The sequence below is a fragment of the Alosa pseudoharengus genome, unplaced genomic scaffold (assembly GCF_046254945.1).
Source record: "Alosa pseudoharengus isolate Yale_2024_CS ecotype anadromous, Long Island Sound unplaced genomic scaffold, YU_APseudo_1.1 YU_APseudo_1.1_scf_17, whole genome shotgun sequence".
NCBI lineage: Eukaryota > Metazoa > Chordata > Actinopteri > Clupeiformes > Clupeidae > Alosa > Alosa pseudoharengus.
The window spans coordinates 38,292,795-38,312,761 of NW_027468640.1; the positions used below are offsets into that span (position 1 = coordinate 38,292,795).

The 19,967-nt window shown below is 40.8% G+C and overlaps 1 protein-coding gene across 1 annotated transcript; it reads right to left on the minus strand.

Annotated features, from left to right (window-relative positions):
• Positions 1 to 258: 258 nt before the first annotated feature.
• atp1b2a (ATPase Na+/K+ transporting subunit beta 2a) lies at positions 259 to 15,394 on the minus strand. Its single transcript, XM_076289824.1, has 7 exons — positions 15,184 to 15,394; positions 6,987 to 7,115; positions 6,635 to 6,739; positions 6,282 to 6,499; positions 5,796 to 5,852; positions 2,399 to 2,494; positions 259 to 2,230 (listed from the first exon to the last, which is right to left on the minus strand). Exons 1-7 carry the CDS (start codon positions 15,281 to 15,283, stop codon positions 2,063 to 2,065), a joined length of 873 nt encoding a protein of 290 aa, XP_076145939.1. The 5' UTR covers positions 15,284 to 15,394; the 3' UTR covers positions 259 to 2,062.
• Positions 15,395 to 19,967: the final 4,573 nt, after the last annotated feature.

Genomic DNA, 19,967 nt, shown 5'->3' on the forward strand with positions numbered 1-19,967 from the left:
ACCTCCCCCTCTGTTCTATACTCTTTTTCCTCCTCTTTCTTTCTAAGAAAGAGAGGAATGCACCCCCCCCCCCCCCCCACCCTCAGTAATATGTACAGTTAGCCACGCAACACACAATCAAGATATATTGCTTTGAGGACAAAAAAGAGAAAGAAGATATGATTTCATAGAGGAATGAAAAGAAAAAAAAGAAATTGTCTAACATTTCTCATAAAGTGATCATTATGTGGCCCAATAGAATATGACTAATGTGACTGGTCCAGGCATTTCAACGTGGAACTTGATTGGTTGTTTATGAATTAAGAGCTAAATGGAGTTTTAGCCATTTAGAATCGATATAGTGCAACCATGATAACAATTACTGAATACACACTCCAGACTTTGGAGTACTGCATGCTTGAAAAATGTATGAGTTTATCAGTTTATCTATGTATGTATGTATATGTTTGTACTTGTATGTGTGTGTGTGAGTGTGTGTGTGTGTGTGTGTGTGTGTGTGTTAATGTGTTTGTGTATGTGTATGTGTTAATGTGTTTGTGTGTATGCATTAAAACAGATAATAAAGGTACTGTATGTTCGTGGGCTATATCAGTGTATCAAGTGTACCATTACTTTACCATGATATCATTATGAAACAACTTTAGAGGTCATCATAAATTTAGCCCATTAGCAGTGCATGAACATGGTCAAATAAATATGTATAAATGCAATCAATTTCATAAACAATCCAAATAAAAAACAACAATGCAATAAAGTCATAAATAAATATGTAAAAATAAATAAATAGGTCAATGAATGAAGCAGGAGCCTTCTTAATCAACGCCCCAAAACAAAACAAACAAACAACAGAGGTAGAGAGGGAATAATTGGTAAGAGAAAAGACAGCATGAGCAAGAAATCATAGCAAAGATAAAGAAGAACAAAAAACAAAAGACAAGAAGGAATAGAGGGGGAAATAATGGAGAGAGACTATTAATCAAATAAAAAAAACACTTTGGTAAATTACAAACAAGAATGGAGCAAAGAGCGGAAAAACAAAAATAGGAAAGGAAGGGGGAAAAGAAACTAACAGAGAAGAAAAAAAGAAGGGAAAAAAGAAAAACAGAGAGAAAGAGACAGCATAGCAGAAAGGAAGGGGGATGGAGAGAGGAGAGTGCCTCCAGATTAGGATTACAGATTAAAGGGATTAGATAGACGCATCAATAAAACACAGAGAGACACCTGCTTGACTAAAACAGTAACACTGACCCTGCCAAAGATATCATCATCTTCCTCATCATCATAATCATCATCATCAACAACAGCATTGTAATCATTAGCATCATTGGTGAAGTAGATTTATATGGCTAAATGAATTGACTCATAATTCCCTGCTCCTTTGTCAAGAACTACCCCCTCCCTGCACCACCACCTTCTGGTCCCTCCCCCTGCTTCTGATTGGGTGTGTTGCAATCGGATGACTGGCAGGAACTCTTAGTGGGGTGAACAATGGAGTAAACAATTTGACAGGTTCATCTATGGACACACACACACACACACACACACACACACACACACACACACACACACACACACACACACACACACACACACACAGAGAGACACACACATAAACACATACGCACACACTATAGCATGCCCCCCCTCTCTTTGTAGAATGAACAGAGGTGTAAATCGAAGAAGGAAGGACTGACAACTGGGATTGTCTGTACAACATTTCCCAGAATCTTCTGAGCCCTCTGGCACAGGAAGTAGTAAATGTGGGGATTTCACAATCACTACAGTTGAGGAGAGGACACAGATAGAAAACATTGCTTGACTGTGCGAGCGTTTATGCGTGCAGAGTGTGTGTATGTGCGTATTTATGTTTTTGCTTTTGTGTATTTGTGTGTGTGTGTGAATTGCAAAGTAAATGTATGTATGTGTTTTTGTGTATGTGTGTAAAAAGAATGCAATACACATGTTTGTGTTGAGCTGGTGTGTGTGTGTATGTGTGTGTGTGTGTGTGTATGTGTGTGTGTTAGTGGTGTGCACGCGCATTTGGTTGGCAGATACTGGCGCTCTAGTCGTTCTTGTTGATTCTCAGCCTGAAGGAGACACGTCCGGCAAACTTGTCCCTCTCACTGAGCTCAGTAATGGTGTCTGAATTGATCTTGCACTCCACATTCACATCCATGTTATAGGTGATATTCAGGAATTTGACAGCCACCAGCGGTTGAGAGTAATTCACCTAAAAGAAAAGATGTGGAGAAAGAGAGAGAGAGAGAGAGAGAAGAAAGTTCTGACTTCTGAGGTCTAGCGTGTCTAAATATTTAGACAAACATGCACATGTATTTGCGTGTGTGTGTGTGTATGTGTGCATGTGAGAGAGACTTCATGTATGTGGTGTGTGTCTTACCTGTGACCTGCTTCCATAGTAAGGGTAGTACATGAGATTGAAGCTGCCATTGGTGGGGAAGTATGCTATCTCACCAATACTGTCACTGTCCTCTTTCTGTGGAACATGAATACAGGTGTTTCACATGGGTCTGGGTTACAGAGAAGCCTTTGCTTTCCAAATGGGTAGAGAGGTACACTAGTTTTGCTACAGAGAAGCATTTATAGGGGATATGAAGCTTCTTCTGCTAAAATCTAGAAGGGGTCAAAAGGATGCAATGCTTCAAAAAATCCTGCTAAATAACAAATAACAGCATTATGCCCCTTTAAGGAACATCTAACAGATTTTTACAGATTAATAGATTTTATTTTTGATCGAAGGACAAAGGGAAGAAATCAGCAGTAAGAAACGACTACAGGCCAATGTCTACTAATGGCTAACTCCAGTCATCTACATTCTGTGGCTGTATGGTCTACTCTGTACAGCTTACCCATTCATTTTCTCCAATTTTGTATCTCTAAAGACAGATGTGTGGGAACAGAGGGATAGATGTGAAGAGGGAGATTAGATGGGAAAATGATGCGGGCACACACACACACACACACACACACACACACACACACACACACACACAGACACACACACACACACACACACCTTTTAACAAGGCTTATATGTTGATTGTGGAATATTTCTTCAGCTATGAGACTAACACATAGAGGTGGGCCATACAGTATATAGGAATGCATTTCTTTTCTTCATTCTTCTTTAGGATTAAAGCCCGATTTGATTCTGATTGGGCTATTGGGCACTGCAGTTAATACACAGGTGCGGCTTTATTCTGTTATACATCGTCCTGCGGTTCATACACGATGTGGCTAATACACAGAAAATTATTGTACTCTCTCTCTCTCTCTCTCTCTCACACACACACACACACACACACACATACATACATACTCACATACACACAAGTTCACAACATATGCAGAGTGAAATGCTCTTGGAGGGTGATATTTACATAAATGATGATATGAAATGGGGATATTAATGTTCCCTAAGGCCAACTAATCTTCATTAATGATCAGTGCTGGAAGAAGTTTGCTAATGAAAGTGGGTTGAAGACCTCAGTCCTCATACTCAGTTTCAGCTATTAGTAAGTCTACGCTACCAGCTGTCATTGTCATCCAAAAAAGTAATCATTTGCGCCATTGTGTTTTCAATGACACAGGCTGTAAGAGCAGCAGACATAGCCTAAACTAGGCCTAGCCTACATACATTATCACAATAACCCATTTTCAAATTAAAAGTCCCCATAAAGGCAGAAGGCCTTTTCATTCAAACAAATATATAATTAAATGAAAGGGGAAAAAACAAGAATATAACATGTAAACATATGCACATGTTATAAGGGGTTATTTGCAATGAGCTACCCCTGCCTTGACTACAGAATAGAGGTTAAATATAGGCCTGACAGTGTTGCTTTGTTTAGGCTATAAGATAAGGTTTAGGCTATAAGATTTAACATTTTCTACCCTCAGTAAATGTCATGTTAAGGTTAGTTTAACAGGTGTTACCTTTACATTATTCAAAGCTTGCTCAGAAGCTATAGGGTTACTCCCTTGATGTAGTATGTGATGAGATCAAAGTTCTAATAGACTTGCTTAAAATTAGTTGAATATAAGAACCTGTGTAGGTTTGTATAGGCTGTATAGTAATATGCTATCAATATATTATAATATAATATATTTTAAGTCAATTTGTCAATTAGTTTCCACAAAATTCCCCAGAAGTCACCATTTAAGGAATTATTTTTCAAAATTTTCGTCACAGGGAGCATGCAGGCCCAAGTATTTTATCACATGGGGCCCTCTTTCTCCAGCAGCACCCAATTAATAATTAGTATTTTTGTAAAATGTGACAGCCTATTTTTGAATGTGATACCTTGACTGGCAAATTATATGAGACAGCAAGGGTGTGTGTGTGTGTGTACTGCGTATGGTCGTGGGCCTTTTTAGAAGAAAGTCCAGTAAACCTTTTCTGATTTTCATTTGTCATTTTGTCTTGATTGAGAGAGAATGATATAATAGTGAAAGAAAGAGTGTAGTGCTGGAGAAGTGGTGTGTGCTCTTCCTACACATAACAATGAAATAACTTTTTATCTTGGGTTAGGATTAAATAACAAATAATTGTGTATAGGCCAGTGTTTTTATTGAAGCAAAAAAGGAACAAAGTATCCAGTAACTGTAACAGTAACATACTGTAAGTAAGATACAGTAAGATACTTGATTTGAATTGTAAGCATTGCTACACTTTCTTACTCAGAAAGTTAAGTAACAAAAATGACAGTAATCTGTTACTTTATAATTAGTCACCCCCAACACTGAATTTCGAAAGGTTGCCGCTAGTTGCAGCTCGAAGTTAAGAATTTCTGTATATACCCTGAATAAAGCTTAACCAACTTTATTATAAGGGTCCCCCATACTGATAGTTATATATTACTAATATATTAATTAAGCTTAACCAACTTTATTATAAGGGTCCCCCATACTGATAGTTTTATATTACTAATATATTAATAAAGCTCAACCAACTTTATTATAAGGGGCCCCACGCTTATAGCTATATACTACTAATATATTAATTAAGCTTAACCAACTTTATTGCAAGCGTTTCTGGCGCCGACAAGAGTGGCGGCATGTCAAGGTAGCTCCGTGTTTTTTTCTTGAATTTCCCCTTCGGGATTAATAAAGTATCTATCTATCTATCTATCTATTGTAAGGGTCCTATGGGGAGTGGTTCATATTGGGATAGGCAGAAGCACAGTTTAATATCAATTAGTTAAATAATAATAAGTCATTAGCTTTTCTATTAACATATAGTTTGTAAATAAACATTTAACATTTAAATGATGTAAGAAATAACTGTTAATTAGTGCCAAAAATACATTTAGTTAACTATTAACACATATTAATACAATATTAGTTAATAGATTTGCTAAAACATTAACATACAGATTTTATGCAAGCAACAAATATTGAATTAATGATGAAAAAACTATTAACTTGTGCCAAATAGATATGTTAGTAACAATTAACAAATATTAACAAAGGGTTAGGTAATTACTAGTTTGCTATTTATTATGGCACCTTATTATGGAGTGTTACCGTATAATTTTATGAAAGCATGGGTGTCTTACATTTGTTCTACAATGACATTATTTCATCTTACAATTCTGTATGAACTACGATGTACGATAATAATAATCTTTAACTTTGGATGGCCAAAATATTTGACTACTTCATGTCTATACAGATTGTTCCCTAAAACTAAATGAATTAACTTGTTATTAGCCTACATGTCAATAACATTTATCGATCACCTTTGACTAGTAATCTGAGGGTTAGTTGGGACTGACCTTAGCCCCACAAGTGACATAAGGAGATTGGCTTTTCCCTGGCAGCATTCCAATAACCTGTGGAAAGGTGAAATGTCAGAGTTTACAATGATTTAATTAAATCATCAAAAGGACACAGTGCTGTTCATTTAGTGCATTTGACAGTGATAAGTGGGTTAAGGTTAAAGTAGTTGTTGCTTTGGCTAAGCAGTCACTAGTTAACTAGTGCTCTAGTGGCTAGTTAACTAGTGCTCTAGCTCACTGGCTATTCAAACCTAAAAAACCTTGCCCTATTGATTCCTTAAAGAGAGGGCTCTTTCTCCAAAACTAGTCACAATCATAGGTTTTCTGAATGTATTGAAACGGATGAATCTACATTGGTATGAAACGGGAGCACAAATCAGGCTTAAGCATGTCTCTGTGAGGGGGAACTGAGGCACATGCACTGCAGCATGACTCACGATCATCCCCATCTCACCACACCTCTCTCTCCAACGCACTTATTACCCGGTTGAGCTTGATGAAGACGCAGGGCTGGCCGTTCTCGTAGCCAAAGGTGCGCTCGGCGGAGGTGGCGCCCAAGCCAGAGCATTCCCCGAGCATGGTACGGTTGAATTGGCAGGAGCGCTTGGGGTTGTTGCGCACCTCACCACTGTCCTCCTGCACGTAGAACTGGTCTGGGGGGCACACGTCGTTGTTCAGGGCTTGCAGGCTGTCGTTGTATGCTGGCAGCGAGAGAGAGCAAGAGAAATAAGGGTGAGGAGGAACGGAAAGATGAAGAGTTAATGAAAGAACACAAGTGAAGAAAAACATCGAGAAATACGTGAAAAGACACACACAAACACACACAGACTACTTACGGCCCAAGAAGCTATTCAGTTTCTGGACATATGTGTCCCAGCTCTCAGTTTGGTCAATGTTGTAGATAATCTCCAGTGCCTGTCCTTTTGGTCGGATCATCATTCCTACTCACACACACATGCACACATGAACAAACACCGTCATTAGAATCATTAGACACATTAGAATCATTAGACACATTAGCTCTTTCTATTCTATTTAACAGCTCCAGGTTGTCGAGTATCTGTATGTGTATCTGTATGTGTGTGTGTGTGTGTGTGTGTGTGTGTGTGTGTGTGTGTGTGTGTGTGTGTGTGTGTGTGTGTGTGTGTTTGTGTGTGTGTGTGTGTGTCAAGTGATCATTAAGTGTACCTGGAATGGCCAGACGGTCCTGCCAGGTGGGCTGGTAGTCGTTCAGAGTGAGCAGCATGACGTACATGGTGAGGGCGAACATCCCTGCCAGGAACGTGTAGAACACCAGGTAGAAGAGCAGAATCAAGCCTGCAACAAATACACACACACACACACACACACACTTCTTATTTTGCTTGTTTACCCATATTACATACATGACATCTACAAGATAACATTACAATTGAGGGCAGAGCTTCACCTTGTAAGGGGTGACACTTTTAGCTCAGTCTAGACTTTAGATTCAGACAAGCAGAGTCTCCACAATGCAAGCCCTCTGGCTTTGGCTCTTCACAGAAAGAGCAAGTAACTATGAAAGTGTCCTGGTTCCTGATCCTTTCCCATGTCAACCTATATGGAGGACCCAACTGAAGCCATTGAGAGTGATACTTAATTAGGGTTAAGTCCCATTTTTGGTGATCAGATTGTAGAATTTTGAAAACATCAGCGCTGTTCCTAAGTAGTTCCTTCTTTGCTGAGGACCTTGATGACGCTTCTTGCATCACTACCGGGATTAGTGCATGAACACAAGTCATGGCCATAAGTAGTGACAGAAAAACATGTCATTGTCACCCCCATGGATTGTCGATCAATGAATGAATCTATTTATTTAGAGTGCAAAATCACAATGCAGTATGGTCTCAATACACTATAAAATCCCAAATAATCCAATAACATGAATAAAATCTCTAATTGGATAAAAAAATATCTAGTGGTTTGAAGTCATGAGTCAGCATGTCTCTGGATGGCAGACTGTCCAACCTCAAATGTCCATTATACTCTTAGTTGAGAGTACTGAACTCCATGTCTTATGAGTTTTACATTCATAGTTTGTGTCCTGGTGTGTCTTATTTATGTTTGTTATTATGTGTTCTTTAACATATGAGATGACATTTTGTTCCTGTACCACCATTCCTGAGTAGATTCTTGTGTGATTGTGTTCTTGTGTAATATCATAATATGATGTTTTTGCAGTGTGTGCCACAGCTCTGCATGGGTGCATCCCTTAGGTCAGTATTGATCTGCTCTGGATTGCCAGACTGGCACTCATCAGGGTCTGATTACTTAAGCTGGGATGGCCAACAGCATCTCTCAGCAACCTGGGAGGATATTTAACTCTGATTATTTGCTTGTTTAGTTGAGCAGGTAGATCTTTATGTGAAGCAATGCTGTCTCTCCCGTGATGCAAACTAATTGGCCCAACTGGGTCTTTATTCATCTGTGGTATCAAAAATCATCAGCATACTACATAATTATATAGGTCAAACTTACTCCACACAGATTGTATATATTTTTAAATCCTCCAAAATTGCACCTCTGTGAACATTGATATACTGATCTCCAAAGCACACTGCACATGTGACTGAACTGAGTCGTGAGCTGAACTGTTGAATACTGGAAACAGCATCTCTTCCCCATATTGCCTATTATAGCTTACAGTGGTCTTTGGTCAGTTATAGCTTTACAGTGGTTTTTGGGCTTTTCTGGCCTTTGTCCTGGCTAGTAGTGTCATCTCTAATCTTCTCACAGCTTGCCTGGACATAGCCAAGGCCAAGGTTGACCGAGAAAGACTGACAGGCTGCTCTTGTAGCCACGTGCGTAATGCTTTCAGTTAACCCAGCCACATTAGCCTTTGCCTTTTCCTGTGCTTCCTCAGCATTATGAACTGCTTGTTCCACACTGGGGTGAAAGAGGGCAGCTTACCTGTCAAATGGACACCTGCCATGACTTGCAATGTTTGCTTTCAGCAAAAACACATGGTGTGAAGATATCAGAAGCATGCAGAATTGGACCATGTGAGAGCTCATGGACTTGGAAAATATAGTTAACAAATAACATTGTTTAATAGTATGACCTCAGACAGTGATGGTCCCACTATCCCACTGTCTCTACATACATCATTTTGTTTCTGAATATATATTCAGACGGGGGGGGGGTTCTTGTTTTGGATTGTCTTTTAATCCAAAACAAGAGGTTATGAAACTGAGTAGAAAGGATGAGATGTTACACCATTTATTCAGGATTCTATCAACGTGTCCGATATACACACACACACACACACACACACACACACACACACACACACACACACACACACACACACACACACACACACACACACACACACACACACAGTACTGAAGTGATAAACTGGACTCACTCACTCACAATGGACTGATTCTGAGATTGGATTGACCCAAGTACAACTCTAGTGGACTATTCACTGTCCAAGGATCACTAAAAACTGTACTGAGACAGAGATGTCATGTGTGCAGGCGTGTGTGTGTGTGTGTGTGTGTGTGTGTGTGTGTGTGACGTTCCATCATCAGTAGAGAGACGTGACCCAGATTTCCACCTATTGGGAGCCTCCTACATCCAGCCTTTGTGTTTTCCCTCCCACTTGCCCTTCCTCTCTCTCTCTCTCCATCACTGACCAAATGTCAGAACAGACCGAGGGTAATCCTCTTTACCTCTAAACCCTGTCGTCCTCTTTCACTCCCCTTCTCCCTGTTTGCCTCTGTCTACATCCTTCCTTTTCAATCACTCTCTCCATTTATCGCTTTTTCAATTTGCAGATTCAGCAGCACTTAGGTGGTCCATACCACTCATCTATCTATCTATCTATCTATCTATCTATCTATCTATCTATCTATCTATCTATCTATTTAGAGTAATGATCTATGAACACACACACACAGTCACATGCAGAATTCAAGTATAATTCTACTTAAAATTTGTGTTATTTGTGTATATACACATTTACAAACACACACACACACACACACACCCACGAACACACACACACACACACACACACACACACGCACGCACACATCCCCCCTGATGTGATTAATCCTGGTAGTTGCTCCCAGATTAACATACTGGAATGACTGGGATGGGGGGCAAAGAGACAGAGAGAGTGTGTCAGGATGTGTGCGTGTGCCTATGTGTATGCCTGTTTGTGTGTGTGTTTGTGTGCGTGCGTGCGTGCGTGTGTGTGAAAGAGAGAGAGAGACCAAGAGCGAGAAGGACAGAGAGAGATCAGTGGGGGGATGGTGGTCTATGCTGGATTAAAATAGGCAAGGGGGCAGAGCAGTCTGGCAGTCTGTTGACATTCAGGGGGAAAAACGTCACCATGCGTCCGCAGTGCCTCACCACACCATGCCACTGCCCCAGCCACCATTCCAGCTCTCATATGGCTGCCACCATCTTGGCTCTCACAGAGACAATATTGTCGGGGGAATTCTGGGCAGCTGAATAAGAGGCTGTTTCCTTGAAGTGCTCATATAAAGACGGACTTCAGTTGCTTGTATTCACATTTTTTAATTCTTTCACATATGAATATAGATAAACAGATGTGTGTCATTATCCATTTCATATTTCAAAGAGAGCATTTCTTATGAAACAAAAACTCCACTCACTAAAATTGAATGGCAAATTTATGGTGTGTGGTACTAAAATAACATACTTTTTACTGGAGAAAAAAAGGCAATAATCCAGAATCACATTCTGAAAAGGAATATTCTATATTTTGGTTTGTCTCTACCATAAATCACACACTCTCCCCCTCTCTCTACCTCTTTCTCTAATTCTTTTTCTTTCTCTCTCTCTCTCTTGCTGTCTTTGTCTCCATCCCTGTCTGAGGGTTACATAATTATGGAGGAACAAATGGTGAGTCTAGGAAACAGTTGCCCTGCACTAAAAACTCCATTCATTGTGCCTCATACCCCTCCTCATACTTCTTATAACTGATAGTAACAAAGGCATGTGTAATTTCTTACAACGGTCTCCACATATCTGAGGACTGGAGATGTATTTGAACTCACAGTTCAAATTGTAGTGATACCTGGCCTGACAGACTCCCACCATTCTCCTAAAACTAAAGTGCAGAATGACCATCAGCAAGGAATGTTTCTGTCTTCAGTGTACGTGTGTGTGTGTGTGTGTGTGTGTGTGTGTGTGTGTGTGTGTGTGTGTGTGTGTGTGTGTGTGTGTGTGTGTGTGTGTGTGTGTGTGTGTGTGTGTGTGTGTGTGTGTGCGTGTGCGTGTGTGTTTGCATGTGTGTGTGCATGTATGTGTGTGTGTGTGTGTGTACGTGTGCATGTTTATAGACACAGGGACAGGGAACCTAGGTTACTGTGAGTCATCTCAGCCCGTGGCTGTACTGTGTGTGTGTGTGTGTGTGTGTGTGTGTGTGTGTGTGTGTGTCTGTGTGTTGTCCCGGAGTATATGCTCTGTCATTTTGTATCAAGTCTGTCTTTGCTAACCCTGAAGCTGATGTTCTTCCCTTCCTCTCTCTCTCCATTTTCCATTTTTCTCCTTTTCCTCTCCTCCTCTAATAACTAATGGAGTTTTTACTTTCTCTTCTTCCACTCCCCTTCAATAATACACATCCCTTCCTCACACACACGCACACACACACACACACACACACAACATGTGTGTTTCAAGGCTGCAATCACAATATACAGTACTTGTGTGTATGGGGGACATGCCCCCCTCCAATATTGAAATATGCTGAAAACTCACTCACCATAATCACTTGCAGACATTATTAGAAACTACACTTAAGTTATTGTTAATAGAATAGTATTCTATACATAACTAGCCCATCCATTCCTGAACATCATGCAAGAAACTTGTTTACTGATCATATTTGCAATGCTTTCACTCTGGTGCACTTAGAGGCACCTAAAGGGAGAGAAAGAGAGAGCAGATGATGATGCCAATTGGGCAGGGATAGAAGGTGGCATGGAGTGAATGGGAAAGAGGCAGATATTGTTAGTTAAAGTGATAATGCAATTACAAAATGGATTTATAAAAGTTATTTCTTGGTTAGGGTGAGGTTGCATTGGTTTGGATAGTGTTTATGATCACATGGAACCATGGTAATAGCCACGCATTGAAAAATATTGCATGTTTTTAAGAAGGAGGATTCAGTGTGTGTACATGGGTGTGGACATGGCTTTTAATGATAAAATCATGAAGTACCAACCCATACGGACAAAACTATGTGACCTAGGCTATCAATGCAAGCTAGTGGTGTTGATCTTTGGCAGCTTGGGTCATGTCCACAATCTTGTTTTCAGTGGGTTAAGGCTGACAGGGCTCTCCAGCAGAAAAACAAAACAGCTGGCAAAGTTTTGCTCCATATCTGCAGTTATAGGCAGCCTTGCAGTATGGCGCAGGAGATGTTTTTTGTACCCCTGAATACCACTGAGTGACAAAGCCCTATCTTATCTCTTGAAATATTTGAATCCTGTCTGTTGTAATGTGATTTGTGGATTTAAATAAAGAATTAAAATGTGTGTGTGTGTGTGTGTGTGTGTGTGTGTGTGAGTTTGCGCATGCTTGCGCGTGTGATCTGTGATCTGTAATCTCCGATCTGTCAGTGTGTCCTGCCTGCACCAGTGCGTCTGTGTGAGCAGTAAGAGTGTGGGCGGTAGCCTCTCCAGGAGGAGGCCTGCTGTTTGGGCCGAGCTAATGAGGCTAATGCTAATGAAGTGGCCACCAGCGGCCGGCCCTAGCAAGGCATCACTCCGCACTCACATGATGAGTCAGCTAGCAGAGAGAGCCGGCTTGGAGAGCTGGGACGCTGGAAGTGGAAGCAGTGGTGTGAAAACAGAGTGAGTGGGGGACAGAGAGGGAGAGATGGAGGGAATGAGAGAGATAGGGAGGGAGAGAGAGGCCTGGACACAGAGAGAGAGAGAGAAAGAGAAAGAGAAAGAGAGAGAGAGAGAGAGAGAGAGAGAGAGAGAGATGCACATCTACATGTAAAAATGCAAACTATACTCCTAAATCCAGTTGTTTTTTGTGTCAATCCTAGCTTAGGGCTGTTTTGGGCCAGAAAAGTAGAAGGACATTTGTTGCTCTTGACTCTTACCCTTCCCTTTATCACATACATACACAGCACATGTAAAAGGATGGACTAACAGAAAGACTGAATTCACTAGAATTCACTAGAAATAGATGTAGCCTCACAGTCCTGTTTTATGGTGTGTATGTTGCATATTTGAGATTGCTCATGAATGTTACAATATATTTGTTAATTCTACATTTGTCTCGGCTAGCACAGTCATGTATGGCTACTCCATAATAATAAGCTTCATTTGTATAGCACCTTTCATACACAGAATGCAGCTCAAAGTGTTTTACATTTGGACCATGTAACACAATAATAGAGAAGAGTCAGTCATTATCAGTCACTCCTCTTCATTGCTGTGGCTGTTTATGATCCGATCAGCAACTATATACTGCAAACCATTAGAAATGGTCCCTGATGCCAAATCAATCATTTCTCAAAATGACATTTGATCTATTTCGTCATCATCTTGCCATGTATCCATTCAATCTGTCTCTCATTTGACACACAACATCTCTCTAACTCTGCATCTACATATCTCTGTTTTTACTATGTTCTTGCCATGGTCATCAACCTTGTCAATCATCTGTTCTGTTTGATTGACACACCATCCTCAATGATGCATATTCCATCCATCAGGTCTTGAATAAAATAAGAATTGGACCAGGCTACATGTCTGTATCAGGGAAGATAAGTTGACAGGTTTTGACCAATATGACCTCCCTATTTTCAATTGATGCATTGATTCACAACCTTGCATTGTACAAAATGTGGCAAGCATAATGGTATCATCTCCCTGTGAGTTGTGCTTTGCGGTGTACAGCGGGAGAGCTGTCTAGCCCTGTAGATTCCAATTACATTAGATGGCCTTCAGAGTAATGGTAGACTGCAACCCGACTGTGAGGACACGGACACTGGCGGATGCGGCCACTGTCCCTTCTGTGGCCACGGGCAACAGTGACCTGGGTTGCTCCGCAAGCCTTTAGAAACCCTGGATGATTTTATCTGACACCGTCAGCTGTGGCTACAGCTGCATTTTAAATTGTGAATTCAATACCTTAACTACTAATCCATATACATGACGTTTTTCATTCCCATTGTTCCAGCTTTTTTCTCACATATACACCTACCCACACACATGCACACCCACACAAACACACACCCACACTGAGGTGACATGCAACTGCATCACCTCAGGTTATCTCTCGCTCTGCTACCCTCTGGACACCCCAATACGCGCAGTCCAAGCGAATCGCTAACGGGATGGCTGGCGCGGCATTTCCGCTAGATGTCGGGCCTGCACGCTATGCAGCGCGAGCCCTGAGCTAGTATGTTGGATGACAGAGATTAAGATGAGGCAGCTTTGCATGAACCAGATGAGGCAGACGGTCTCTGTGTGGAGACCAACGTCACGTCACGTGAACCACGTCACTGAATCGGTGAAGAACGGCCTATTCCATCCTTACGATGATTCGACCTCATGCGATAACCTTGCCTGCGCGCTGACATTATTATTATGAATGTTAACGCAACTGAGCAGTCGCGCGCACGCAGGCCCATATGTATTAAAACTATAGCCAATCAATCCTGTTTCAAGCTCCAGTTTCTACCTGGCTGTAACCTCCTGTTTCAGATTCTTTCTGTGTAAATCTAATCTCCTCATTTCTCTGAAATTCATCTACACATGATGATGACAGACAGAGAAAGGTACTGTACGACAATTAATAGTACAGGCCTCTCCTGTAGACTAGAAAAGAGTCTGGACACACGCGCACCACACACACACACACACTCTCTCTCTCTCTCTCCAGACGCATTGCGCAAGGGTTCCGGTAAAACCCAGAATTAATTAAATAAGGGAGGAAAACCCAGGCTGGGTCTGATACCGACAGCAATAGAACCGGCTCGGGCTACCCTGTCCGAGATGATCTATGACTAAAATTGCGAGCAACCGCGTCTCATCCGTTGATTAATTTCTATAGACGCCGACATCGACGCGAAATTAACGGTGCCCTTAGCCTACTCTTCTGCAGACGCGGTGAATCTGGACTATTATGTAACGCCACCAGTGCCGCTTCGACTCAGTGCGCTTGTCATATCACAACTGGGACAAAGCGGGCAAGGATACCCCATACAACTGTTTTCGCAACACACTCAAGCCCCTGTCAGGAAGCCGAATAAGTACTGCAACATATTAGCCTTTATATGAAGTGCCACTGATTCTGAGGGTAGGGTGGGGGTGGATGTGACGGGAAATGAAGGCCACAATCGCTACCGGCGCCGTTAGACACTCACCCCAGCTGCTAGCTGTCCTCCCCATCACTTCGTGCGTCCGCGGGTTCCAGAAGAACTCCTTCCATCCTCCGGTGTTTCCCTTATCGTCTTCCTTAGACATGGTGCAGGTACGATCTACTCGCTACAACCCGCGGCGGATGGAGAAATAACGAAACAGACTGAGATGAAATGTGAGACAGCACCGTATAACGGAACACCGCGCGCCCTGAGGCAATCCGTCCGGCCCTGGTGAATGGCAAGAGAAAGGAAAAATGTCAGCAACCTGAAAATGTGCTATGGAAAGGTAGTGTGCCGTCTGCCTGTTTTCTTTAAATATGAAATAAAATTAAATGCGCGTGGCTCAGTGAGCGAGCAAACGCTTTTTTCTCCCCTCCTTAAAACCGGACGGAGTGTCGCAGCGCGCGCGGGTAGCCCAGTGATACTGCGGTAAAACGCGCTGAGGCTTTTAAGCGTGCTCGCGCACTCGCGCTCCCCTTGCCTCCCCTCCTCTCGTCCTCCCCTCCCCCTTCTTCTGCAGAACAGACGCTCCACATCCCCCTCCCCCACACTGCCTCTATCCCTCTCCCTCTACCCGTTCCATCTCCGCAGACACGCAGAGAACGACACAATTAGATGGCGTCATCAGCCAGTAGCAGCGCTCAGCTCTCCCCGTCGTCCCGCCCTCCTCCTTTATTCTCTTGTCTCTCCATCAGTGCTTTGATTTTGTGTCGCCTGTTCGAGGATTGACAGCTTACAGAACGAACTGGTTTAAGGCTGGGATTCCCTTTGTCCGTCCTCTTTTGCTGCCTGTAGAGAACCACTGTGCGCTAATGAGACCCGTTAGGAAGGGATGCTATGAACGTGTGATTTATGGGAGGTTTGCAGATGGATGGTGTCCTGTAGATGTAGATGCGCTTCATAAACTTCTTTCACACAGCTGACCGAACTTTTCAAAGCAGAGGTGGCCAATAGTAATTGGTGCAAAGGGATAGAAGTGAACTGTCTGCACACACAATCATTGTGTGCGCACATGCATACACACACACACACACACACACACATGCCAGATACTACACAGATATCGCATCAAAACATTGAGTGAATTCTTAGGCATTGCACGGATGTCATAGGTAGGTACAGTATGTAAAAAAGTAGTGAAGCTTAATTTATTGTCCAGGCAATCACACCTGCATCAGGTCAGGCCTAATAGATCTCCTCAACTGCCAGCAGTTGTATACCCAGAGGTGGGCACAAATACATCTATTTTGTTACAAATTACAAATACTGGCTCATGAAATGTAACAAAATAAAATACAAAATACTGATGTGAAAAATGTATTTAATTAAAAAACAAGTAATTAGTCATTTGGAAATACAAAAATACCCACACAATAATCATGGTATACTAACAAGGCATATTATTGAAAATGTATCCCCAAGAGACAAGAAATACTATTTTTGATTGGCTGGCAGGGGGCTATTGATTCTGTACATTGGGGCACCTATGAAGTAGATCTGGTAAAATGTTTTAATCACCATCCCATATCAATGTAAACAATGATTGAACTGACAAGCAGGCTTTGCAACAGTGGAATCAACTGTAACAAAGCAAACTACCCACCATCATTTTCCGTAACCAATGAAAGTAATACAACAAATTGAACAGGTCGGCCTGTTTTTAAACTGAACTACATTTCCCTTGTGCTATAAATGCATGCCTGCTGGCAACATGGGGGATAAACAGAATAACAACCTATAAGGTGTCCCAATATACGAAATGAATTAACTTGGGAGAGAATTCCACTCCGGGAGGTCTTTGTCTCCGTCTCCTCCATTATTTCTGCATATCAGGACACCTCAGCGGATGTTACTCCTTACATAAATCCTCATATCAAATCCAAGTTTTAATACTGTCCTGTAGTGAGAATGAACATCAGCTATTAGGTACTCAAGGTCATGGGGTCAAAGGCTGTGGTCCTAATATTCTCTCTCAGTATCTTATCTGTATCGTTTTCAAATTTTAGTCTTGTAGCACTTAACACACCTGACAATTCAAGCTCCTAGTTACTTTTTTAATTTCTTTCAACTTTCTGACATGTTCTAAGGGGTTTTAAGGGGCTTTAAGTTGTCTACAGGGTGACAAAAATTGACATAAACAAACAAATTGGGTTTACACCCCATGTTGTCCTTACAGAAGGGTGATAAAGTTGACCATTTTGGCTCCCACAATTGACTTTTCTTTTAATTTTTTTCAACTTTACACATATTCAGAGGGATCGTAATAAAAGAAAGTTGGATCTAACACATTTAAGTTGGTCACAATGTGGCATACCACAGTAAGGGAAATGGAAAATGGGTAAACATTTCATGCTTTTCTTCCAAAAAGGTAATGAAATGTTTAGGTCAACTTTACAGTTGAATATAGGGAATTGCCCAAAGGATATCTCCAGGCACCCTGCCTATTCTTAAAACCAGATTCACCAAGATTCTGGCCTTTGGCTTTATGATAAGCATTGCCTATTGCCATGGTTACTACCCGCTATAATATAGCGGGTATGACATTTTGGCTTATTTGAGAAGTATTTAAGTAGTTGAAATACTCAAATACAATCCCTCAAAGTATTTTGTTACAAACTACATTTGAGTTTTTCCAATCCTGCAAAATACAAATCACAAAATACGCTAAAGTAATTAAATACGTATTTTAAATACATATAATTGAAATACTGCCCATGTCTGTGTATACCCCAATAATAGTTTGTGACCATCTTGATGACAATAGTCAGAGTTTTTCTGGTCCATCCCGGCACTGCTGGAATACCATGTTGTGACAGTATTCTGATGACCGAAAACGTCAACTTTGCACTTTATTTTTTGACGGAATAAACTTTCTGTCTTCGCCAGTTACTGGTGTGGGAGTTCTCTTTTGGATTGTAGGACTTTAAAGGGATATTCCACCATTTGGGGAATTACACTCATTCTCCCCTTGAGTTAACAATTGATTTTTACCTTTCTCCAGTTCATCCAGCTGTTCTCTGAGTCTGGCGATAACAGTTTTAGCTCCAGCCTAGCATAGATCATTGACTCTGATTAGACCATTAGCTTTTCGCCTGCTAGCATCACGTTTAAAAGTGACTAAGATTTCCGGTAATTTTCCTATTTAAAACTTGTCTCATCTCAAGTTAGAAAGTGTAATAAGACCAACGAAAAATTAAACATGCTAGGCTGATTTGACATGGAACTATACTCTCATTCCAGCGTAATAATCAAGGAACACCATAGGCACAGCAGCACAATGATATCATGCAGCACCTGAAAATAGTCCCTGTAGGTTAACTTCCAGCAACAAGGTTGAGCTGCAGCAGACTAATTGGTTAGTGACTGGATTATTACGCCTGAATGAGAGTTTAGTTCCATGTCAAATCAGCCTAGAAAATCGCTGGAACCCACCAGGCCTTGAATTGTTGGTGCGATACCCTATCTGTTGTTTTCATGCAATTACACAAAAAAATTACATGGAGTATGTCCTATTTGCCATAGTATGTTCAGTACATTTGATGATAATTCAGTATGTTCAGTACATTTGATGTAATTATATACATGTTGTATAGTTGACATTACAATATACTTTGAATATTTCACCAGTAGATATTTACAGAAAGTATAACATATTACAATTGACTAGAAAATGTAATTCTGAGGAATTACCAGTGCATGAAAATGCAAAACATATATTATCATAAAATGCAAAAACAAACTTTTATTAGGAAACAGTTGGTGGGAGTCATAGGAGTCATAGTTGATGATAACTGACAGTTGGAATGGCTGATTTGAAGTTTGAACTAAGTTTCTAATTGGGTGGGAAGAATAACAACTAGAAAATGTAATTCCAAGGAATTACCAGTGCATGAAAATGCAAAAAATATATTAACATAAAATGCAAAAACACACAAACAGTTGTGGGCAGAGGAAACAGTTGGTGGGAGTCATAGGAGTCATAGTTGATGATAACCGACAGTTGGAATGGCTGAACAGTTAAATAGTTGAGTAGTTTTAATGGTTAAATTATTTAATAGTGAATTATTGTAGTGAGGATTCTTATTTCGAAACATTTGAGGGAAGAGGAAACAGTTGCCGGGAGTCATAGGAGTCATAGTTGATGACAACTGACAGTTGGAATGGCTGAACAGTTAAAAGATAGATAGATAGATAGATAGATACTTTATTGATCCCCAGGGGAAATTCAAGGTCTCAGCAGCATACATACAACATACACATTCTTTAACAGCAGAAAGAGTAATTAAAGTATATAATATGAAAACACAACTAAGCAGTAAGGACAGTAGAAGATAAAGAATATGCTAAATATACTAAAATACAAATTATACTAACACTTAATACAATATATAAAAATATACTAAAATACAAATTACAAAATACAAATTATACTAACACTTAATCTAAATCAATTCTAAAAACAGTATCCACATAGTGGTGATTAATAAATCAGAGGCGCTTGCAATGACTGAGGCAGGGACTGAGCCTGTGATTCTCTGTGCATAGTAAGGTATGGTAAGGTGCTCTAAGGTGCTCTGTGTGAATGAGTGTGAATGAGTGTCATGGTGGTAGTGCAATGGTGATAGTGGTCATGGTGATAGAGCAAATAAGTAAGTCAACAGTGCAACAATGAAGAAATAAAGTAAAGTAAAGTCTATATATCTATATATTTAACTATTTAAGAAAATGTGGCCACAGTTCGGCTGTGGCATGGAGGGGGGGGGTTATGCATATGTGCTAATGTGCTA